Source organism: Tachypleus tridentatus, chromosome 6 (genome assembly GCF_004210375.1).
Source record: "Tachypleus tridentatus isolate NWPU-2018 chromosome 6, ASM421037v1, whole genome shotgun sequence".
Taxonomy (NCBI): domain Eukaryota; kingdom Metazoa; phylum Arthropoda; class Merostomata; order Xiphosura; family Limulidae; genus Tachypleus; species Tachypleus tridentatus.
In genome coordinates, this window is record NC_134830.1 from 76787969 (window position 1) to 76813839 (window position 25871).

General features: G+C 31.3%; 1 protein-coding gene across 3 annotated transcripts in view; it reads right to left on the reverse strand.

Moving 5' to 3' along the window:
• Positions 1 to 14680: 14680 nt before the first annotated feature.
• The window catches only part of Hydr1 (abhydrolase domain containing Hydr1), a 40791-nt gene continuing 29600 nt past the window's right edge, over positions 14681 to 25871 (reverse strand). For 2 of the 3 annotated variants that reach the window (XM_076505616.1, XM_076505615.1), the window contains exon 8: positions 14681 to 24413. In XM_076505616.1, the coding sequence (XP_076361731.1) occupies positions 24214 to 24413 (200 nt within the window). In that variant the 3' untranslated portion in view covers positions 14681 to 24213. The remainder of the gene's footprint in view (positions 24414 to 25871) is intronic. The other variant, XR_013029199.1, reaches the window with a different exon arrangement.

Here is a 25871-nt window from a genome sequence, read left to right on the forward strand (position 1 = left end):
ATAAGAATCTAAATTAACTTTACGTATGGTTAATAATCAATACTTTATTATTGCATTATTGATCGCAACTTTGTTAAATGGTTTCAGTAATGGTTATTTGGATTAACAACACATGCTGACCCCAGCTAGTACAGCGGTAAGTCTACGGATTTACAAGGCTAAAATAGGGGTTCGGTTCCCCTCGGTGGGCTTAGCAGATAGCTCGATGTAACTTTGCTATAAGAAAACACATGCGTACAATGTTTTTATTGTCTTGAAATGTTTATATATTCTGTATGTCTCAACGCTGAATCCTAAAATGATATATATTTTCCTCCATCACGTACAGATTTTCTACGAAACGTCATAACGCAAAAAAATAAAAGATAGACCACAACATGTAATGTGAGACAAAAAGATGTAGGTTTCACAAAAAATCAGCGGGAATGAGAGTACATATTCGTTTGGCATCAGTGTTCTTCCCTTTTCTTCATTTTTTTGTATTTTGTTAACAAATGTAATTATTAAAAATGTTCATTGTGGTAAAAGAAATAATAATTTGATCTAAATACGTTTTCTTTTCCTCCCGTTTTCTTAAAAATACATACGCGATAGAGAAAAAAAGATTATTTTCTAAATCTGCGTAGCTGAATTATGAGCATGTGTATTTTCTTATAGCAAAGCCACATCGGACTATCTGTTGAGCTCACCGAAAGGAATCCAACTCCTAATTTTAGCGTTGTAAATCCGTAGACTTACCGCTGTACTAGTGAGGGACTGCTGAATTCTAGAAGATCCTTTATTAAAACCGAAACAACTTTTATGAAGTTTAAATTTGCAGGTCTGTGCAATTATTCACCCCATATTTTGTTTGTTTGGTTTTAATATCTCGCAGAGTTACACGAGGGCAATCTGCACTAGCCGTCCCTAATTTAGCCGTGTAAGACCAGAGAGAAGACAGCTAGTCATCGCCAACTCTTGTACTACTCTTTTAGCAACGAATAGTAAGATTGACTGAAGTGTCTAACGCCCCCACGGCTGAAAGGGCTAGCATGTTTGGTGTAAAGGGGTTTCACTCCGCGACCTTCATATTACGAGTCGAGCGCGATCTACCCATCTGGCCATGCCAGGCCGTAGCTTTTGCTATCGGTTATAAATTCTGCATTGAATACTTCCAAAATAACTAACTAAAATTTTGAATAAACCTTGGCAAGATGTTCGTCAAATTATAGAGCTAAATCGTAAATTATTAGAGAAATGTCTGTCTTTAAAACCGTAAAGCTGTTGTATTTTCTCTTCACTGAGAAACTTCTGTATAGTAACGGCTATCATATTATCTCACTTTTTGTGACAGTTGTAATATATAGACTAACATTCTCATCCACTGACTCTTTAATAAACTTCCTATTTTGTATGTAATTTTCAACATCAGGGAAACTGTTCCAACTGTTTAACTCCAACTCTTTTACATGCTTGGACAATGTTTACACATTTAATCATTTCCTCACGCTTTCTAAATAATCCTCTGCTGAAAAAACTGATTGTAATTGTTTAATGTTTTTATTTTCCGTGGAAATAGCTTTAAAAACACAGGAAGTTGTATTTTAATTGTTCATATTACTTAGTAACGATATTTGTTTACGAAGTTAACTTTGGTATCAATAATTGTATTTATAGCTTGTGTGTGTATGTGTGTTTTCTTATAGCAAAGCCACATCGGGCTATCTGCTGTATCCACAGAAGGGAATCAAACCGCTGTTTTACGATGTAAATCCGAAGACTTAACGCTGTCCCAGCGGGGGACGTTTTCATAGCCCTAAAATAAATAATCCAAACACCTTGCTCTCTAGGTAACACTAGAAAATCAATATATAATATATCAAAACAAAATGGTCTGAGAAAACATAAGGTTTACTAGATCACTTTCATAAGACTTTACTGTAAATACTCTAAAGAAGTTTTTGTTTGTTTATTTTGAATCTCGATCAAAACTACACGAGGGCTATCTGCGCTAGCCGTCCCTAATTTAGCAGTGTAAGACTAGAGGGAAAACAGCTAGTCATCACCACCCACAGCCAACTCTTGAGCTACTATTTTATCAACGAATAGAGAGATTGACCGTCAGATTAAAATGCTTCCAAGGCTGAAAGGGAGAACATGTTTGGTGTGACGGGGATTTGAATCCGCGACCCTCAGATTACGAGTAGAGTACCCTAATCACCTGGCTAGTCTAAGCAAATGTCCTCAAAACATCCACTAAATGATGTCGAGATACACAAGCAATTAAATTAGTACACGGTCTATTAAAATAATAACTTGTAGGTCATAATCGTGATTTGACTCTTAAACAGATTTAATGTCACCCAATAACACAATTTATCCTGACGGATAATAACTTGTAATTGATAAATATATCATCAAAATAGTGTATACAATAATTAATACAAGAGGATAATTATTATTATAAGTGAGGTTTTGTTATAAGTCCTGATGTTAACCGCTGACCAACCGAATAACGTTATAGCAAAGAACAAAATATCTTAAAACTTTGTTAACAACACTACAACATTAGTAGTTATAGCAAAAATAGTAGCCACATTCAACTCCATAATCGCACTGATCTGTATCGCATTTAATAAATCAACGCTAGGGACCGATAGAATGGATGTCTTACAGTCAATACCAAACTTACGTTGCTCAACAACACCTTTCTGTCCAGTAGAGAGGATATGGCAGTTTTAAAAACAGGCAACTGGAGATGATTTTTACCTTTTGACATACCAGGATACAAATAATGTCACGGTTGGCTATGACAGTGCTGTCGTGTTGAACTAATTCATAAACAGAAGTTTGGCAGATATATAAATTGCATTACAACCTTGACTAACCTAAATTTTGCTGTGATATTCATGACAAAAAACAACATCAACAAACATTATAAACCATTTTCTAGGATGGCCTTGCTCTTGGCATTTAAAAGATAAAGACGTTCATACGACAAATACATATAAATGTTAACTATTATGTTTAACATTTTAACTCGCCGAAGTATCAACGAATCAATCAATTGTACGGCCAAAGATGACGATAATAATGGTATCAAAGAACTAAATATATCGACAGCCTCAATAACTATGTCACCAAGAACTCAATGAGCAACATCGAGTTGATAAGGAGGATTGACAACAGAGAAGTCTGGCATGCCATGGTCGTCGACGTCTGCCGCAGATTTGACACATGAAGAAGAAGAATAAATACATATCAGTGATTTGAGCATCATCATCATCAGCATATTAAAAACATTAAGTAATGACATCATAATACTATTATCATTTCGTCCACTCGTAGATAACACCCGTTCACCATATTTTATTTCTACTTAGAAACACCTCATCTTAATATTATTTTTAAATGTTAATTACAGGCATTAAAGTCTCGTGACAACAATTTTAATACGACCAACTTTTCACAATTTCAACCATTTTCTCAAATGTGACAACAAATACCCTAATCAAAAATGTTATATACATACGTTCTATACCGTTACTTTCTGTATTCGTATGAAAGGTTGTTCTCCATGATTTCAGGCAGATGGACCAAGTGTCCTGATGTTAAAATACCTGGATTATATTTTAAACAATGTTTATCAGCATAGTGAAATTCTTTGTTATTTAGGATCTTTGCTATATACTGTAACGGATTTGCTATTATATATTTATTTTATTATCTATGTTTGTTTCAGTTTAATATATATTTGGAAATGTATGTAACTTATAGTGTTAAATATATGTTGCGAAATTTCCACCTACTCTCTAAATGTGGGGCCTGGCATGGTCAAGCGTGTTAAGGCGTGCGACTCGTAATCTGAGGGTCGCGGGTTCGCATCATCGTCGCGCCAAACATGCTCGCCCTTTCAGCCGTGGGGGCGTTATAATGTGACGGCCAATCCCACTTTTCGTTGGTAAAAGAGTAGCCCAAGAGTTGGCGGTGGGTGGTGATGACTAGCTGCCTTCCCTCTAGTCTTACACTGCTAAATTAGGGACGGCTAGCACAGATAGTCCTCGAGTAGCTTTGTGCGAAATTCAAAAACAAACAAACAAAAAACAAACAACTCTAAATGTGTAAAAAATATCGAGTTTAAGAATGAACAATATATATTTTACATCATTGTCAACTAAACTTTCGAGAACCTCACTCTAAAAGCTTATAAATCGATTCGCCAAGAGATTGTTTAATGTTTTTGGTTTCCTACAATTAGCATACTATAAACCTCGGAAGCTATAACTGTAATAAACGCTTATTAATCGGAACACTTCAGATATTTGACCAGAATCATTTATAGATTTCGAACTGTTTAATTTCAGTGCATTAACTTCGGACGTTAAAATTTCTGCGTGGACATTAGATATTTTCGTCGAAAAAAAACTCGCATGTGAAGAAGTTACCTAGCTTCCATTGAAGTGAAGTGGATCTGAATATCAACATATAATTAATTCGCTCATCGTGGACCATCAACAAAATATTCAGTTCTTGACTATTATTAATTGTATTGTTCTTTTGTATATTAAAATACGTTTATGTTAAGAAAGAAAATTGCGTATCAATCTTGTTGGCAAATATCATAAATTTTATACTTATCGACATTCAGTTAACTTCTAAATTAAAATTAAAATTTCAAACAACCTGAAATTATAATTTATCATGGTTGAGTTTCCAAAGATACAAATTGTTAACAAGATATGGTTTACAAAGGTATTTCAGGAATAGTCTGATATTCATAAGTTGGTTATGTATAATTGTTAGATTGGTATGAGAAGCGTTTAATACACACTATTAAGCATTACTATTCATTTTCGTGCGCAATTTTGATTAATGTCTTAAAATATTTGATTTTTGGTTTCTTTAAAAAACAAAAAGCATGATGACAAATGGTAATTCTTTATGTAAAAGTAGAGTGAAGTATAAAAATATAGAAGCCTGAAATTACGATGTGTTACTAAAACTGTATAATAATTCTAGCACAAATCTAGAAATGAAGACGAAAACAAATTTCCATACGTCGTTCTTCAAAGATCAGATTTCACATAATCTGATGGTTGGGACACTTGTCTTGCAACCTCTTTTTGCATAAAGTAACAATATTTCGCTCAACGAATCGAGCTCACAAAATATAACAAAGTGGAGTACATCTTCTTTCATGTCTACAAGCTTTTTTTTTTGCGAAAACTCACCACTTTTTGCAAAACTAACAAAACAATTTCAGGTTTCGTTAGAAAGACGTGTTTTTCCAATTAACAAATGTGTTTCTGATAATAAGCTTTTAAAAAACCTAAATGAATTGTCCTAATTTACGTATTGACTAAAGTTTGAACACCAGTAACAATTTTATTGGCTCCTTTTGTATGTTCTCTTGGAAATGCGCAATAAATACAATCATTACAATAGAAGTTTTCTCTTCAGTGTGCACATTTTCAAGACATTTTGTTTGTAGTTAGGTTTCAAGCTACATACACAAAAGGTTACCTGTGCTCTGCTCAACAGTGGTATCGAATTATGTTTTTGGCACGGTAAGTCCTCAGACATTCCGCTTTGCCGCTAGGGGACTACCAAGAAAGAAGAATGGGCACACTCATCTCTGTTAACGTTATTTCAAATTTGTTGCTTTAATTTTTTGTTTATTAATTTTAATGTTAGTTCTACAAGATTGAGCATGTGGCCTAGATTTGAATGAAAAGAAGGAAACACTAAAAGGTTAAACAAAAGTATGAAAATTATTTTGATATTATATATAAATGCCAAGTGACAGTCATATTCTTTTGGCATCGTAGTTAGGCAGCAAAACTATTACCTGGCATTGTTAGGCCAGATACGGTGTTTATGTTTAATACTTAATATATATGTAGATTTGTCAAAAGGATGTACTTTTATTCTTTATATCTTGTGTGGTATAACAATAAATTTCAGAAATGATTTAAATTCCGAATTAATATTTTTTTGTTTCATCAAAAAACGTTATGCACTTAGGCCTACGGTAAGATATTGTACACTACGTATTTACATTACGCTTAATTATAAAACAAATGGTACTTTAGGTTCTCTTATAGCACGTGATAAGTTAAATAACATTTTGTTTGTGCTTTTTTCAATAGTTTAATGAGTATCAACAACACTGTGAAAAAGTGTTAGGAGAAGAGAATATATTGTCTTTTATTTTTTAATTTTGTAGAGCTAATCTTTCATCTATTACAGAATGTAAATTTCAATGGTATGCTTTACTGATCCCTCTTGGCAATTGAAGGAGCCAATGTGAAAAGTACTTGTCATCCTTTAGAATTCCTATATACTTACACCAAAGGCATGCCATAGTGCTTCTGCTTGAATAAATTTAACAGCAATCCATAAATAAACGTTGATACAAACAGTGTTTAACACTATATGTTAAGCTTTGTTGTCATGTCACGGCCCCCAAAACGTAGAGAACTGTCAGTAGAAGAGAGAGTTCGTAATAAAACTTTGCGCGATGCTGGCTGAATGAACTTTCCGACAGATTTTTGCAGACTTGAAATGCTCCCCATGAGACCGAAACAGGTAAATTTGAAAATATGAAAGGAAAAGGCAAAATACTTGAACTCAATGATACTGATATTAAGTATATTCGTTTATACAGCCTTGGGAACAGAAGAAAGTCTACTACTGATTTCAAGCATGAGATTAATGTCAATGTACCAAATGATATAAAACTGTTCAGAAAAACAATATCAAGAAGACTCAACAAAAATGGAATATTTGCTCATGTAGCAGTTAAAAACTTTACTTCAATCTCCAAGTATTGTTAAGAGGCTGAAATTGGCTAAAAAGAACAAAAACTATACTGTTGATGATTGGAAAAGGGTGTTACAGATGGATGAGTCCAAGTTTAAAATATTTAGTTCAAAGTGTAGGTTGCACGTCTGGCGGAACAAAGGTGAAAGATACTTTTGCAAGCATCTGCTATAAAACACAGGGGAGGCAGTGTGATGGTTTGGAGGTGGTTCTCTGCTGAAACAACCGATGGAATAATGGACCAGCAAAAGTACCATCAGGTGCTGATCCACAATGGTATTCCCACTGGTTTACGTATTATTGGTAAAGGATTCGACTGGGAAGAAGATAATGACCCCAGACACTCATCTAACCTATGCAGAAATTACTGAGCTAAGAAAGAAGCTGCTGGTGTCATTCAAATGATGCGATAGCCCCACAGAGCTCCAATCTAAACCCAATTGAGCAAATCTGGGATTTGAGAAACCATACGTTACTTCCATAGAAACATTTTGGAAATTTATTAGGGACATTTTGAGTAAAATACTAAAGGACACTTTAATTAAATATGTTGAAACAACGCCTGAAAAAAAAATGTCTGCAGTTATTAAAGCAGATGGAGAGGGCATACAAAATATTAATTGTTTACTGAACTTGATCACTTCCACTGAGATTCTGTTGCACTAAATACGAAGATTAATAAAATTTTTGATGTTTCTCCGTCCATTGCTCTTTGAAAGTAGCTTGAAATCTTATTTTTGACTTTGTCCTAATACTTTTATACAGGAATATAAGCTTTTGTTATTGAGTTGTAGACAAAGTAAATTAAAAGTTAAAAGGAAGTTCAAAAATTGATCTAGTAAAAATCGTTCATCAAAACTAGCCACTGGTTATCCAGACATGAGTTTCTGTTGAATTTTGCAGGGAGCCTATCTACCTTGACCGCTGTGGTTGGTCAGTAATGAATCTGATATTTGTAGAGTAGAGAGCTCGACTGTTCTTTCAGCGTTTGAATGATGCACATTTCCCTCAATGTCGGCTATTTTAATTATAACTGTGCTTTTAAAAATTTGTGGATTAAAAGAAAAATCCCCATATCAAATCAAGTAGTCTCAACTAAAAGTTCAACTGGAAGACTTAGACAATGATGTTGAAATAATTTTGTAAAGCGCTCCTAAAGCCAGTGATTCTGATAGCTGAATAAACGCTAATTGATCTAAAGATTTATGTGTTGTATACTCATATTTGAATTGTGTCGGAATTTTACATCAAAGTTATGATTTGTTTGTTTGTTTTGTACATAAGTTATATGTACTCTGCCCGCCACAGATATCGAAACCCGGGTTCTAGCGTTCTAAGTCCGAATCCATTCCGCTGTGCCACTGGGGAGCGGGAGGCTTAAAGTTATTTATTTATTTGCAACAAGTAGCTCAACAAGGAAGTAGAGCAACTTGTTTTGTCTGATTCGAAAAAACTAATTTTGGCACTGTTTTAAACCCGAATCATTGAATCTTATTTCAGAACGTTTTTGAAAGGCTCAAAAATTCCCCAAAAACTGAATTTTGAAAAATTCTTAAAAACACTGATTACAATTTTTTTTCCTAAAAAATGAATGAAATTAAAAAAAACGCAACTGACAAAATTGACGCTTAAAAATGATCAAGAATGCCTGATCTATGTTTTCAAATTTTTCAAAAAACAACAACAAAACGTGTGCATAGTTTAAGAGTATTGCCAAATATCGAATAATCTTTCCATATTGAAGCTTAACTTTATAACTTCAATATTTAAACACAGATATTAGTGTTACCATAACGATTTTTAATTTGTTTCCTTTCATAATTTCATGTCTTGGTGATTAGGGCATTATACTTACAAACTGCGGGTCAAAAGATCGAAAACCTGTTACTGTATGCGGCTGTTATTAGCTGTGTGAACATTGTGATATTCAAGCATGACTTGCATTCTGCATCTCATTCAACATTTCACAATCTTGAATAATAAGGGACGTATTGAAATTTTCATTTAACTTGTTCCCAATTCAGATTCTGGCACATGAACCGTTGTTTTACAGCCATTATTCTCATTCAACACCCTAACTTTCCATGCTGTTTAACACTTAAAACAGCGGGAATGTTTTATATAGCAGCATCAATTGATCATGACCGCCGTTTAAGGGTTAAAGGATAGAAACTTAGGTTTCATGGTTTTTACAATTTGTCTTCTGTCTTGAATTGTTTGAGAAAGATACAACTTGAGGTACAGAAAGCTGAAGATCTATTACTGGTCGCAATCGTGCTGATTCGTTCACTTGTCTATAAAGATTTGCACAATTTTCTGTTGTTGTAATTACTGTAATAAAATTTGTTTTCACTGTTCTTGTACAATATCAGTAAGTAAACTCAAAACGAAACTATTAGTTCAAACTACAGCAGCAATTGCGTTTTGTTCGTACAGTTTTATGTTATTCGTGCCTAACGTCCAACTTTCCTATTATGTTAGTCTTACGTCATTACATCTATGTTTCATCATTAATACATAAACACACCTACTATAAAACTTTGTTATCAGTCGAAAATTAAACAGAAAGCAGGAAATACTGTGCCTGTCAGTAAAAAAACAAAAACGCACGCACAAACAAACAAAACTAGACTCTGTAACGAACAGTAACTTCGCGAACTTTCAACTCAGTAAACTTCAAACCACATCCCCAAATAAAGATTTAAACTACTCTTCTAACCATCCCAGTGTTAGGTTTAAAAAAAAAAAACCAGCCTTGAAGACTTCTGCAGGGAAGTAATAATAGAATCAAATCGGAAATCTAGTCAACAGTAACTAATCTTAATTCAAAGACTACAAGAAGAATCCACGTCTAATTCATCTCAGGACAAGGAAGAATAGTCGGCAATATTCAGTATTCCAAGAACAACAACACTTAATGAATAATTTCCTTACCAGACCAAAAGCAGATTCATTAAAAACTTCCTAGATTAATTTAGTGAAAAAACTTTTAAAAAAGAAGCCTATAAACAAAACTTAACATTAGTAGAAAGAAAAGGCCTGAAACTTCTAAGGAACAATGAAGACTTTGTCATTCAAAGAGCCGATAAAGGAAAAGTGGTCGTTATTTTAACAAGCAAACGGTATGATTCTGTAATGGTAAATGTATGAATGATACGTCTAAGTTTACTCAATCAAAAAATGCTATTAAGAAAAAAAAACTATTTATTGTTTGCATTCAAACTAACCAAGAACACCAAAACTTTATGGTTTACCAAAAGTCCATAAAAGCTCAATAATCTTACGCCCATGTATGTCTTCATATAACTCTTTATATTGCAACATAGGAAAATACTTTAACAGGATTTAGAATCTTATGTTTCCAAAATAATAACCCAATTAATAAAACACCACATCTTCTACAAAACTTACATAATCTAGACAATAACGTCCAACGCTAAATTCAGGGGTTTGATCCTCCTCGGTGGACTCAGCAGATAGCCCGATGTGGCTTTGCTATCAGAGATCACACACCCACCTACAGTAACGCCGTTATGTCTAGCTTTGGTGTCGTAATTTTGTTTCCTCAAACCCCTTGTCATGAAGCAATACAACTTACTGTAGAAATTAGTTCACAAGATCCCAAAAAGAAAATCAAAATAAAACAGAAACACTAATTGAAATGTTAAAACTAGCCCCATTTACTTGCTTACAGCACATAAAATAGGATGTCATAGTCACTTTCATATATAATCCTGCATTTTGGCTTAGATATTTAGAAGACGTTTCTTGTAGCTTTACGTGTCAAGATAAACAATCAATAAAAACATATTTCACAACGGAAAATGAAAACAACTATACGATAATTTTTAAACGTTAAAATCACACGACCCCCCCTCCCCAAGGTTTCACCACTAAATTTCATAGAACAAACACATATAGCGGAAATTACATAAACTGGTTTTCTAATCATATAACCCATCATAAAGCCTCCTAAAGTAACATTCCTTACATGCACCTCAGAAAACATCGATAAAGAAGTTACGCACTTAACTGAATGTTTCGCTAATGTTAACCAGTTACCTACTAAAGTAGTTACAAAATTGTTAATAGATTTAGAAAACACGGACAAGAGGCGTTTAACAAATAAACTCAAACGCTCTACAAAACAAAGAAAACTTAACTACTTATACCATCTCATATATAGAAAATATTAGCTTACCGCTACAAGAAACTTCGAAAAGACTAGCACATAAATTTAACCCTAACATAACTTCTAGATTTTTGTCACCCCTGAACAAAAATTATACACGTTAAGAAAATTCTATAATGGACCCACCTCCCCAGGAAGCTTACTACATAGGGGTCTGGCATGGTCAGGTGGTTCGGGCGCTTGACTCACAATCTTATGATTGCTGGTTTTAATCCCCGTCACGCCAAACATTCTCGCCCTTTCAGCACAGGAGGTTTGTTTGTTCAGAATTAAGCACAAAGCTACGCAATGGGCTATTTGTGCTCTGCCCACCATGGGTATCAAAACCCGGTTTTTAGTAGTGCGAGTCTACAGACACACCGCTGTGCCACGAGGGGGCAGCAGCATGGGAGACGTTATAATGTTATGGTCAACTACATTATTCATTGGTAAAAAGTAACCCAAGATTTGGGCTAAATTAGGGGCGGCTTAGCTCAGATAGTCCTCGTATAGCAATGCGTGAAATTAAAAATAAACCAAATCAAACTTTTACATATGTCAAACAGGACGTAACTTGAAAATGAGTTTAAAAGAACAATAAAAACTCTTTCCCAATTCCATGAGCATACTTATAAAAACACACATTTTTTTTCTGAACAGAATGTTACAATATTAAAACGAGCCGGGCACCAAGAGAAGAAAAATTAAACTTTATTAATAAATTCAAACAATCCCACAATTAACATACACTCATGCACACCTCTCACTCTCTCTATATATATAAATATCTTTGATCGTTATTTCCCCACATATTCCTAAGCTAATGCAAATATTTTGTACAAAATATTCCATAGATTTTGTTTAGCCATACATAAGTAATCTCTAAAATTAACATGGATTAATATTTACATGAATAAGTAACTATAATCAATTCCAGAATTTAAATACATTGTTAAACTTTGAATGTTGGTTTAAACACCGAAACATTTTTACTGTAAAAACAGCTAGTCAACACCACCCACCACCCATTCTTGGGTTACTCTTTTGTCAATGAATAATGGGATTGATTGAAACATAATAACACCTCCACAACTGAAAGAACAAACATATTTAGTTACAGGAATTTGAACCCGTGAATTGCAAGTCAAGCACCCTAACCATCAGATCAGCAAAGATGAGAGAGTTTAAGGAAGCAGAGACAATTAAGGATTGTTGGCACACATTGGCACCTTTCAAGTCTGAGACCATCTGGGGAGTTCTCTACTCCCAAGTTGCCCTCACATGGAGCACAACAGCCAAGATCTGGTGCAGGCTACAAGTGAACAATCAAAAAGTAACTGGATGTAGCACTGGTGTATGATCCCTGACATTCAGAACTGTTTTATAGGCATGGGACACTGTAGACACGACAGAACTATATTAGTTCAAAGATCCAGTGATTGAAATGAAGTAGTGTTCCTTGTTTACAGAGTTATTAATCAAAGTTTCACTAAACAAGATATTAACAGGATATCACATGATATCTGCTCAAGTATGAACAGTTAGAGCAGTCACTGATCTGTAAAATTACTGAAGGAAGTGATGTTCCTTTCTTTCCAAGTTTTGGGTATTACTAGCTGTGAGAAGGATACTACCTTTGCTACTGCTTTACAAAAGGATATGGATTATGGTTGATGTATTTTCTATTATAACATAACTACAACATGAGGGATCTCAGTATTTGAATTATAAACACAGACTTGATTGGAGTAACCTCTATTATTTTATGAAAGAAAAAAGATCTTGGTTTTCTGGTTGATCGGTCTCTTAACCCATCTAAGCAATGGGCTGTTGCTAGGACGAATAGTATTTTATGTTTTATCTACAGAAACGTTGAATTCAAATCTAAAGAAGTTATAAAAATATTGATCAGTCTTAAGCTCCTTGCCTCACAAAGGAATTGTTGGAAACAGTTCTGAAGAAAGCTATTAGGATGATGCATGGTATGGAAAGGTTATCATATGAGGATAGGTTAGGATTTATGAATTTGTTTCCTCTTGAAAAAACAAGAGCTATTGGGGATCTGATTAACATCTTTACATTGTTAAGAGAAATAACAGGCTGTTACATTCAGCAACAGTATTAGTTGGAGTTTCTTTTTGGCATTTTATACTTTAAAATAAAATTGTGGCCAACTTCACCTCAAAAGATGTGGGATTTACAGCCAAATATATCATTATAAGCAAGGGTACACAACCAATTAAATATTTAGTTTAACCTTTATAAGCCAGGATGTAAGAAAACTATACCTAATTCACTATACTCATCACTAGGTTGATTTTTAGTTTACTCTAAATTGATAGCTTGCTGTACTTGGAAGTAAATAAGTTCCTACATTTGTGCAATTAAACTGCAAAACAATACATGCAAGGTGTAACATCTGAATAGTTATAAGATGTAGCCATAAATAATGCAGTTTTGACTGAATGTTGCTATGGAATCTTATACATCCAAAAGCTAAAATAACTTTTCAAACCTTATTTTTCACACTTTCAAGTGGAATATTATGATCAATCTGGGCAGAAATTTACATGAAAAAATACTTGAGACTCATTGTATACAAATATGTGCAAATTTATATCACATTTGAACACAGAACCACATTTTTTGGTCAGAAAGCCCCCCAGGTGTACAGTAAAGGAATTATATAATTTAAAAGTATAAGAAATAATATGGCCTGTGAAAAAATTATTGTTCCATTGGATGTGTAGTAATTGTTTGGGCCCCCCCAATTCAAAGATGACAATAATGGATAGATACAGATGTTGTTAACTGGTTAGATCAGTAAATGCCTTTATCCATTGTATTTGTCATGCACCAGTCAGTTTTATGATTTATGCAGCACGAATGATAATCCAGACTGCAGTGGATTGGCCTCTTTTTTTTTCTTTTCTAAATATATCCTGTGATTATTCTTTGTAATGTCAAATATACTGGAATGTTTGGCTCACAGATGATGCTGTATTAGCAAGTCATAAGCTAGCAAGGAATTAGTATAGCTAATTACCAGACAGCTTTATAGTGCACTATATGCATACACACTTATTTAGAATATGATAATTATGTACTTATGTGGCAATATAAATGTGTTTAGCACACGTATATTATATAGTATACTTTAAAAAGAAATTAGAGAAATTTTCAAGCAGTAAGGAATTTCGGTCAGAATATTCAAATACTTGGTAAAGCCATGTAATTAACTCATGCAACATCAGTAGTGCATCTAACAATTTCATAGGAAAACAAATATGATCAAGTTGTCTTAAATGAAATATTCAGTTTTGCAACTTTAATCTTGCAAAAGTAAATTTACTAGTTTGTTCAAAACCAGCAAAGAATATGATTTAAGGTTTTGTATTAAAACAAGTTTGACCTGTTAGCATTGAAAAATTCATGAGCTCTAACTTTATTATATATCTGTATTTATTTCTTTAAAAGAGTAGTTTATTTCTTTGTACGTTTAATTTGTAATAAAAGTAAGTTAGTTCTGAGATGTTAGCTGTATAATATTTTATACTATTATGTAATAAACATGGTATCAATATACAAACACACGTATTCATCAAATATAAAAAGTAATTTCTCATGTATCACAAATACTAACCAGTGTAAGAAGAAAAAAATCTGTAATTTGAGAACTAAACAACACTAAACAAATGTGAGTTTATTTTTAACATTTTTATTGGAGCCATTATATGGTAAAATGACAAACATAAAATCACAGCATACAATAATTCAGATAATTTGAACAAAGTATCTAAACAGAATGATACCACATTTTACTACTTTTATAAATATAGAGAAATATAAATTTTATACAAAACAAAAATTGGTTTTAAGAAATATCTTTGGTGTGAAGATATTGAAAAGCATCAGATAACTAAAAACCACTGTATACTACATGATTCAGACTACAATGGAAGAATCACTATTATGTACAAAGTTGTTATTATCATTAAAAATCTTATGACTTTAAATAAACTTCTGGTATTTTAAACAGTAAATTTACATAAGAAACAAAGTTACATATCTACTTACAATTTTTACATCAATTAAAAAAACACATTGGTTGTTTTTTTTTTGTACAAAACCACACAATAGGCTAGCTGTACACTATCCATCATGGGTGAACAAACCCTAGAATTTAGCATTATAAGTTTATGGACTTACTGCTGACCAACTTGAGGGGCAAAGTATTATGTAAAACAAACTTTATAAATGGATGGTGTAACACCCAAGTATACCACAACTTTTAGGAGAACCATAAATCATAATGTGTTGCTGAACAACAAGAAAAAGTTTATTTAACAGACAGTTAAAGAGTAAAAATGATTTATTACAAACACAAACTTATATAGATAATTTGTAAGGCCTCATTTATAGTACTGTGTACAATTTTGGCTCCACTCCTCAAGAAGAGCATTGAACTGTTGGAGATGGTCCAGAAAAGAGCTATTAGGATGATACCTGTGATGGTAGGATTGTCCTATGCGGAGAGAATAACATCTCTAAACTTGTTTTCTCCAGAGAGAAAAAGGATCAGAAGGTTGAAGTGTTTAAGATTATTAAGGGTATTGATAATATAGATCCATCACACTTGTGTTTGGCAGTGAAAACAATGGGACAAGGAGGTATAAAGTGCTACAAGAGTAGTAAGGGGTTGGGAGCTGGAAGGAACATGCTTGATGAGCTAATAAATTTCTTTTTGTCACTTTAAAATTTTATGAAATTTATGGAAACAAAAACACTACTAACACCAAATGTTATGGGTAGGTCAGCAGTAAGCTTATAGACATACAGCATTGAAATCCAGGATTCAACTCCAATCAATGGACAGAATGCAGATCATAAATGTGTAGCTTTGTACTTAAAACAAAAATAACAATTAATAATGAAAAACAACTTGAATTAAAGCAATTCCTGAAATGGCTTCAATGTAGATAAACATCTGCACTCATTGTTCAACTGCTAATTTCAAACATAACTGAATAAAAAAAACAGATGCATCACTGGTACTACTGCAGTTTTTAAACTTTTATTTTTCAAAAACACATTGATAAATAATTATCCAGATTAATATAGATAAACAGTTCCACCTATAATAAATCAATTCACATGATAAAGGTTAATACTTGGTTTACATTCGATGTCATCTTTGATATGTTTATATTCAAACTGTTAATGTTTTTTGCAATAATGATTACAAATTCTACAAGCATGACAATTACAATTACTTCCACACAGATAACTTAAATCTTTAATGATTCTTCTTCAAATTTCAATAATCTAAAACCTTTATTGTTGTTTGGCATTAATCCAAGTTACCACTGACCTGTATCAGAAAATAATCTTACGTTCTAAGTAAACTAAATATAACAAATAAACACCATTTAATGATAACAAACCATTCCTTACAAACATTTTATTAACAAATTGGAGAGTTTACTTTATTACTGGACTTTAATTTCCTGAGACAAACTTACTACTGGCATCTGAAGACCATCACAAGATAGAAAAGCACATTATAAATTCACAGGCATTGTTAATATACTTGACTGAGGTTGTATTTAAACTAAAATTCCACAGATATTCAGTTGATTATTATACAAGTCATACTTTACCAAAAAAGTACAGTTACTATGTCATAACTGGTTTTGGTAACCACTTACATGCCACAGTGTTCTGGCATAGAAGTTTTATAAAATACATTAATGAAATTTCTAATAATGACAAACCTGCAAAGATCTATTGTAGAAGATAGCATTTTATAAAACACTGTCACATCACTTTGAATCATTAAGTGCCATTTATGAAGACTTCAAATCTGCTGAAGGAGTAATAAATTTACATATCATGTAATCACATGCATGAAATTAAGCTATACAATACTGTAATGTAAGAGAATGTAAAAGACATAAAACTAAAATATTCCCATACAATAAACTTTGAATCATATGATGTTAATGTTGTTTGTGATGATGAGAAACCTACTTGAAGTTAACCTGAAGATAATCTAAGAAGGTCGAAACATTTTGTACTTTATTTTAATTAAAGTTTTAATACTGATGTTAATGTTGCTTATTATAAAGGAACAAAGAAAAAACTCCTTGGAGCTACTGTGTATTTCATATGAGGTAATATGGTACTTTGTATATACTTTCTAGTGAAGGAGTAGCTGGCACTTAAGCATACTTTAGTGTTTTTAATTGTGTAATCGCACTATGCAATTCTTCCTAGAAACATAAAATTACACAATGGAATTCATTAATGGAATACTCAAAACAGAAGATATTCACTCAAGAAATATAAAAATGACAGCTGCTTAAATGTTATAAGGAAATCAGTCCAGATATCAAGCTACAGTGAAACTCATCCTATTAATATGCATTTCCTTTTTATAGCAAAGCCATATTTTGGCAATGTCAGTCTGAAAACTTTCCTCTCATCAGGGGCACACCACTAATAAGAAGTTATAATCTTTTCTGTTAATTAAAATAAATGTAAAAACATTTAAAATTCAAACACATTTTCATTGAATTGTACAACAAAATATTAAATTTGTCAACTTTGATAAATATTGGTTATTTGATTCTTCATTATTAAGATTTTTACTTTAATTTTATTTTAATATTTAGATCAACAGTATAAAAAAAATTAATTATAGAGAAGTTTGCTTTAAAATAAGGTAGTTGAAAAAATAAGTTAATTTTATAGCAATCAATTTAAACAACTGCTTCACTTAGTTTCCAGTTTGGGTGTCTAACTGTAAATGCCACTAATTCGTTACAAAAACTTAAATTCCATAATTTTCTTAAGTAACAGTTATATACAAAAGAAAAAATATATTTGCACTTTCAATAGGTACCTGTTGTTTTTAAGAATGTTGTAATTATAGACTATTTAATGTGTTTTTATATCACCCCAGTGAAACACTTTCAATAATTTTTGAAGGGTACCTGTGTGTGCATGTGCATGTGCATATACACACACACACACGTTATTAGTCAAAATCTTGAAACATGCTTCTCAGATGAACAACATAATTTCATAAAATTTTCATCAGTCATTAATCTTTCTATTAGTATTCCAACCTAACAAAAATCTAACAAAAGTGGATTTTTGTTGTGCTTTGTACCAGTATCTTTTAAACTTAAAAGTACACTAGTATTATTTATTTCTACATAGCTGTAGAAAAACAAGAGTTTATATTAGGAACTTACAATATACATATAATTCATTTGAAATTGCAACAGAGTATGTGAACAATTGTATTGTCAAGACTAATGAATATCATTCTTAAAATAATACATGAAACCTGTATAGTGTAATGAAAGTCATGTTGCGAGGATATTTCCTTTTAAGTTAAACATACATTAACAGATGTTTTAGATAAAGTAAACTACAGGGTGTTCGGAAAGTCACTGTGCAGTTTTGTGACCATTCATTCAGTTTATTTCAAGCCAGCAACTGATAGCAGTGTTTAGAAACAAAATAAGAAGGATCCAGGCCTGTATTGATGCCAACAGGGGTCACTTTCAACATTGTTTATAATTGTCATTCATATTTACCTCCTGTATTCTATATTGAAACATGTCTGTTAATAAATATAAGTGCACAGTGACTTTCCAAACACCCTGTAAAATGGAAAATATTATGACACATACATTTTTATATTTTTGAAGAAATGTTTAATAAAATAAATAAAGTTAATTGAAAATTGTAAAAGTACAAAAGAAGAAAAGCATTTTTTAGTCAAGTTTAAAAAATTTATAACATCAGGCTGTTTGACTTTTTCTCTATTCCTAAAATCCTTTTCTTTTAATAAAACTACTACAACTCAAAGAACTCCCAGATAAGTTAGTAAGAACAGTAGTCTTGGCTTTTAATTCAGTTATTAACATTTTAATAGCACGACTTAGGCAAGATACATAATAAATAAAGTACATTGTTATAATTTTCATAGACATACCTTTTTCAAAACAGCACATGTGCAATTCATGGAAATAAAAAAGATTTAAAGTTCTTATAACATGTTTAGTTGAAGCCACATAAAATCAGGTACTGGTGCATAATGATTTAAATTAAAAATACTGATTTTCTGGTCCCACTAATTTTCTTAACTAGATGTCAATACAGCATAACAGTGAAGTGGGTAAAGTTAGGAATAAACATGTGTATTTAATTTGATAAACTTGTGTTTGGTAATTTGGTGACAGTGACATCCTTTCCTAAGATAATATTATTATAGCTCTAAGTGTAACAAAAATATTATCAGTACACAAAATATGTAGATTTGTAGGGAGATGATTTAAAGAATAAATTGCCTCACTGCTACTTCTTGTAAAAAATAATTTAGCTTCAGAATGTTAATTTTACAAAGTTATTCTTATAATTTATTGTTACATAAGATTTAACAAAACCAACGTGGATAAGTACTTGAAAATTAAAGTCAAGAGTATTGGTCCTGAATCGTATGATTAAATTATACAATTGGACCCAAATTATAGCCATTAACACTTCAAATCAATATTTCCCATTTTAGATCATTGAAATAATAATCACCAAAAGCTCACTGACACCTACATTGGTTTTGTATATTGCATAAATTCTCTTTTTTCAATATTAGGGTCAACAATAAAAGTATCTCTATAAAACTTTTTTTTTCTCTCTTAACAAATAAAAAATGCTACATATTACTAGTTCACCTGACAAACAAATTTTCTTCTGTATAAAAAATGAGGCTTAAAAATAAACATGCTGAAATCTGATAGGATTTTTGGGGGAAATACTGGTGTTTTTACACATGTATCTTGTATGCTATCAGGGCGATATTGCAAAATGTTGAAAAGAATCTAAAATGTAGGACATATCTAGAGCAAAACAATTATAAAATTCATGAATAGAACATAAAAATGAGTATACTGCATTAGTACATATTAATATTTTCTAACAGGGGTAAATCAAAGAAATGAGCTAAGCAATATTTTTTTTGAAATTATGTATTCTATTTGAAAGGATATTCTCATGCCAAATAAACTGTATTTATTGATTTAATAATTTTGCAATGTGTAGATTTATATAAGGGTGAAGCTTATCAATGTTTTATCACTTCATAATAATAATAATTATTATTTTTTTCAAAGCCATATTTCTATAAACTACTATTATGTGCTTTAGAGATCATTTGTGCATAAAGATTAGTGACTGGCTATAAAGTCAAAGGTTTGAGAAGAATATAACTTAATCTACAAAAAGGAAGAAATGACAGGTCATATTAGTTTTGTATCTGACTAAAAATAACTACATTTAGATTGAGAATCACCAGAAAAACTGCAGGTGTTATTTATGTGCTATATACTTATGCTAAAAAATTGTAATGTTGATTGCTAATTTCAAAGACTGTGCACACCCTAACAGGTCCTACAAACATTGCAACTTTGATTAATACATTGGTTAATCTTTATCACTTAAAAATTTCTAACAAGACTTTTAATAAGGTAGGTATAATTTACTTGAAGTTATTTTTTACAAATTATATAATATTTTTGAAAATACTAATGAATAAGAGATAATTTTTTTAAAATAAGAACTATAACTTTAATACCACTAAATGTAAGGTTTAAAGTTACTAAGTTGACTTCCATGATTTTATTGTTGTTTTAAAAACTGAAAAAAAATGTTATATCAATGAAAACACATTCTTTCAGTTGCTTATCTCAGAGAAAGTAGTTAAAAATCAAAGAAATTTTTACCTCTCTCTGTCTCTCTTGCAACTTTACTATTTACAGCTATTTTTAGTCTCAAAGATTTTTCTTTGAAATAGATTACCTTAAAATGTTATGGATTAAATAAAATAAACTTAATTATCTATTATGGGACTTTCATACAGTTATGAGCTTTCTCTCAGTGAGTGTGTCTATATATATAAACTTCAAGCTGATGTACTTACTTTGGTGAATTTAAGAATATTTCTGTACTCCAAACCATATTTTCCCTTCATTTTCTGTGTAGCAAACACAGCAATGATCAAAGACTATGTTTACAAGGAATGAAGATACATGTGCATATATTAAACATGAGAATAAATCATTATAAATGTCTCACATTATTCTAAGCTATTACATATACCATGAAAAAAGAGATACAATACTTTCTACTATGAACCCATAATAATAATAATAATAATAATAATAATATATATATATATATATATATAAAATCAATATATAGTTCCTTATTAATTTTGTAGATCTTTATTTGTCTATTTACACTATTATTATGAAAAAGAGAAAAAAACAGACAGTTCATTATAATCTGTAAAGACTATTTAGGGTTGCACTCTATGTACATGTAATTGGTCATACTTCATAAAGCTGGAAGCAAAGTTTTCTATACGACTTTCGTGTAAGTTCTTCTTTAGTAACAATAAATCTTTTTAAAAATTATTCTGTGGTAATGAAATTCTGCTCTTTCATTCCAAAAAAAAGCAATATGATTTACCAACAATTTTCATTAGGTAACCCCAAAATATGAGCTGAAGAAACAATGTCAGTTTGCCACAGTATATTAAGAAAAAAACATTCCAGAAGCTCTACTACTTCACATGCTTGAATACAGGTGTCTTTATATAAGTTATTATACTTTCTACTATTAACAACAGACTGAAAAAAAATGGTTTCACGTGCCATATTACACTTTTTTTTGGAATAGCTTTAGAAAAATCAAAGTTCATCAAAAAAATTGCTTAAATATAGTAAAGTATTATACCAGCCATATTCTGCCATACACTGATAGAAACAGAAGATGGTAGTACAGCTTTGTTTTATAAAGTTCAAGATATTGTTAGCCATCTACAATCAGTCCATAAAGTGAAGCCTTCAAAATAGTGATACTCTTATAAATATGTGATATAATTTTTACAAAAGACATGTGAGAAATGGAATCTAAAATCAAATATATATCTTTCTGTGCTATATTCAATAATAGGATCACTTAGAAATTATGCATACTTCTATGGTTCTATTATGAAATCTGCATTTGGAGTTTAATTTTTGAAAACTCCAAACTTAATTAAAATACAAAAAGAATTAACTGTCAACAAATTAATATTAATTTTTAATCAAAACAAACTATCTACATACACATCTGGTGCCATGCACAGCTAATTAAAGATAATGATCAAACTCCATTACTTACACCAATCAAAATATGACACTTATACTAAAGCAAACTACACTACTTATAATGATTAGAAATCCATTTGTTTCTTCAACTGGGCACATGAACTCTTAATGAAGGTAAGTAATGTAGTACTATGAGTGCAACTGTGCTTCAAGATTACTTATTAGTGATTAAGCAATGGCACTAAAATTCAAATGAATTGTTTGCTTGGAAATATATTTATAAACAAGTGTAAAATCTGTAAAAGCTTTTAAGTGTTCATAACTGAACTGTAGATAAGGAACTTGAAAAGATTAGGTAATAACATTTAATAGAAATATTGAACTTTAATGGAATGGGGTCATAAATGAATAAACAGTATTGATAAAAACCAAAGAGAAAAGGAAGGAAGAGAATATGAAAAAAAAAGTGAACTTCTAAATCATTAAAAAATTATGGAACTATAGAATTAGTAACCATTTAAACATACAATTAATTGTATTACTATAATATTGAGAAAGAGCTGAGGTAAACTACCAAATCACTTACATTCTAAATTTACTGAATACAATTATATAAAGCAATGCATAATAAATTTAGTATGTATTTTAACCTATTAATGGAATTAATAACTGATATTTTCAATGCACTACTTTCCATAAACTGTAGGTAATTCATGGATAATTGCATAACACAAACCATTTCCACATCAAAATACTTTGAAAAATGTACATGCTGATACAAGTTAATAGTTTAAAACTCACTTTACATTCAACAACTAACATTAAAAATGCAAAGTAAAAGTTACACTGGGGAAAATTAGTGACAAAAAATTATTAGGTGGTAAGAAAATTTTTTTATTAAATGTTGTTTTCAATAGTTTCATCTTTACTGAGTGTTTCTAATTCTCCTTTTTAAATAATATTTTACAATATAGGAAACACTGTAATAAGACAAGGTTCTTTTCTCTTCTGTATCTGTCATGTAAATTTCACATTCACATACGCAAACACCTTATGAATGCTAAAAGCAAGAATTACAGATAGTAATCTGAAGATCACAAGTTTTAAGTTATAGTGCTTCATTCTTCTGTAAGGACAGATGTTAAAATATGTGAAGTAATGTCATATAAAACATTGCAAGATCAATACTTGGATGAAACCACTAACTCAGTATTTAACTAACACCATTATAGATACTTTTATTTTTAATATTACAGTTGGCATACTTAATCTGCAATATTTGGCAAATATAAAAATAAAATTCATTTTCTTATTATTTTCAGGGCTATCTTCCAAACTATATAAACTTGACATACATTCTAAGTAACAGCATGTAAAAATGAAAACCATATTATAGCTATGCATATATCTTAATTTATTTAATATAAATACAAATACATACTGAATATATATTTTACCTACAATATAATTGCAGAAGTAATTATACTTTATTTCAAAATTACTAAGTTTTTATCACTCCACTATGCTTACTGTTTCATGTAACTGTCATTTTATGTACACACACTGATAAGGATTTTCTGAACATTCTATACTGGTTTTTCTACATTTTTCTAACATGCTTTACTGATCAATGAAGTGCATGATCCAAATGATAAAAAATAACCTAAAATAAACCTTATGGTATCATAAATATACTTTCTAAAAATGCAACAGCTAATTTCTAAACTAGACATTTTATGGATAACATTTCCTTGAATATATATATATTTTTTTGTTAATATCTTACTTTCTAACAAATAGGAAAGATAATTCATATACTAAAATAAAAAATTAACTCATATTTAATAGGTTCAATGGTAGAAATTAGCATTATATAATATAATATAAAGAAACAACTTCAAGTATACAACCTTTAAAACAATAAAAACAAAGCAGTGGACAAAGAGTTGAGAAATACATGAAAACTCACTGTTACTCTTCATTTGTTTCACTTGTCCGGATGGAATTTTTGGAAGGAGCTAATACAAGTAAGCAAAATTAAGTGCCACATTAATTAAAATTTGAACACCATTGATATATTTATTCAGCATTGCATAAGAATTCGCTTAGTGTACTGTATTTTACAACTTGTATAAGACTTGTCAGATACTGTTCAAAAAGACGCTCAGAGAAAAAAGGAACAGCTGGAAGTAATCCTTCCATAAACCCTATATGCCCACCACGAGAAGTAATCACCATAGCTACATGACTGCTTTGTGCTGCTTCTTCATGTGGCAAGGCTACAAGGAAAAAAAGAGGTATCCAAATTAGCTTATATATCTTTAAAAGAATACACACATACACATATTAACAGAAAAAAATAATTTCAAACAGTGTTACTAAATGTGTAATTAAGGAAGAAAGTTTAATATATTCAATATTTAATAACTTAAAACATACATTACACCTATTACATAATCAACATTAAGACCATTAACTTTTAAAATTAGATAAAAGTTTTGGTTTTAGTGATGAAACACTTTTTATGCACTAAATAGTTTGTCTTCTGTTGTTTTTCTACTTTTTAGTATTTTTAACATTTCAGAAAGTAACTATCAAACCTAAATAAATTTGTTGTTTATACTGTACATATGTTGAGTATAACTTGTGCATATATCTTATCATACCAAAATTAGTCACATGATCCATTATTGAGGTTAATATTTTCCTAAACTGAAAATGTATTCCCAACAATCCTTACCTCCTCTCACCTTTATAGCTATAACTTGAATTCTAGGGCTTCTTCCTTTGCTAATATGAGCACTGGTCTAATTTTTTTCTCTCTTCCTCTAGTCTTTCACCCCCCACTAAGTTGTTACTGCAATATTTATCTTATGATATTCTCACCTACATCAATGCACCCTCTGTCCTAGTACTGATATAAGCACCTCATTATGGTAATTTGTGATGACAAGAAATCCATCTGAAGGAAAAATGTATTCTCAAGACAGCTGGTATGGTATTAACACTTTACTTAAAATAAAGTACAGAATAACATTTCGATCTTCTTAGGTATCTTCTTGAGAACACATGATTCAGATAATGTTCTCACTTTTTCACTTGAGTTGGATAAATTGAAAGGAGCTACAGAAGCAGAAACTAGGACGTAATAGTCAATCTGTTGCTACCAAAAGGACCTGATAATGGGTTGAAAAAATCATATTTAGTACTCTGGGTGACATATGAAGTGGAGAGAAGGTTTTAAAGTTGGAATACCTTCCTGTCCTGAAGGAATGCATCTATTGCCAAAGCCTGAAGATAAGTGACTGGAGATTGAGAGCCATTAGTTGGGTGATGCAATGAAAGCAACTCCAACAGAACCTTGCAATGCAGCATCCATGCTATTGGAAGAAACTGATGGGATTAAGACAAGTGACCTGCTATCACAGACATCAACTGTGAAACAAGGAAAGCTAGTAAGAGTATAAGATAAAAATGGCCTCAAGAAAGAAACTCCAAAAGGCAAAAATAAGGAACCTTGGACCAAGTGCCTCCTTGATCAAAAACACAAAACAGAAAGAAAATGTGTCAGTGAAAAACTGACAATTTTCTCCTTGATAAACCCAAGACCATAAGGCATTACCTGTGGAAGAGCAAGAAGAGCTGAAACATAAGTGTAGGGAATCCTCATCAAGCATGCATAGACTCTGAAATTTCTGACTGTTGGTATTATGCACTCCATTCCTAAAGCAATGCAT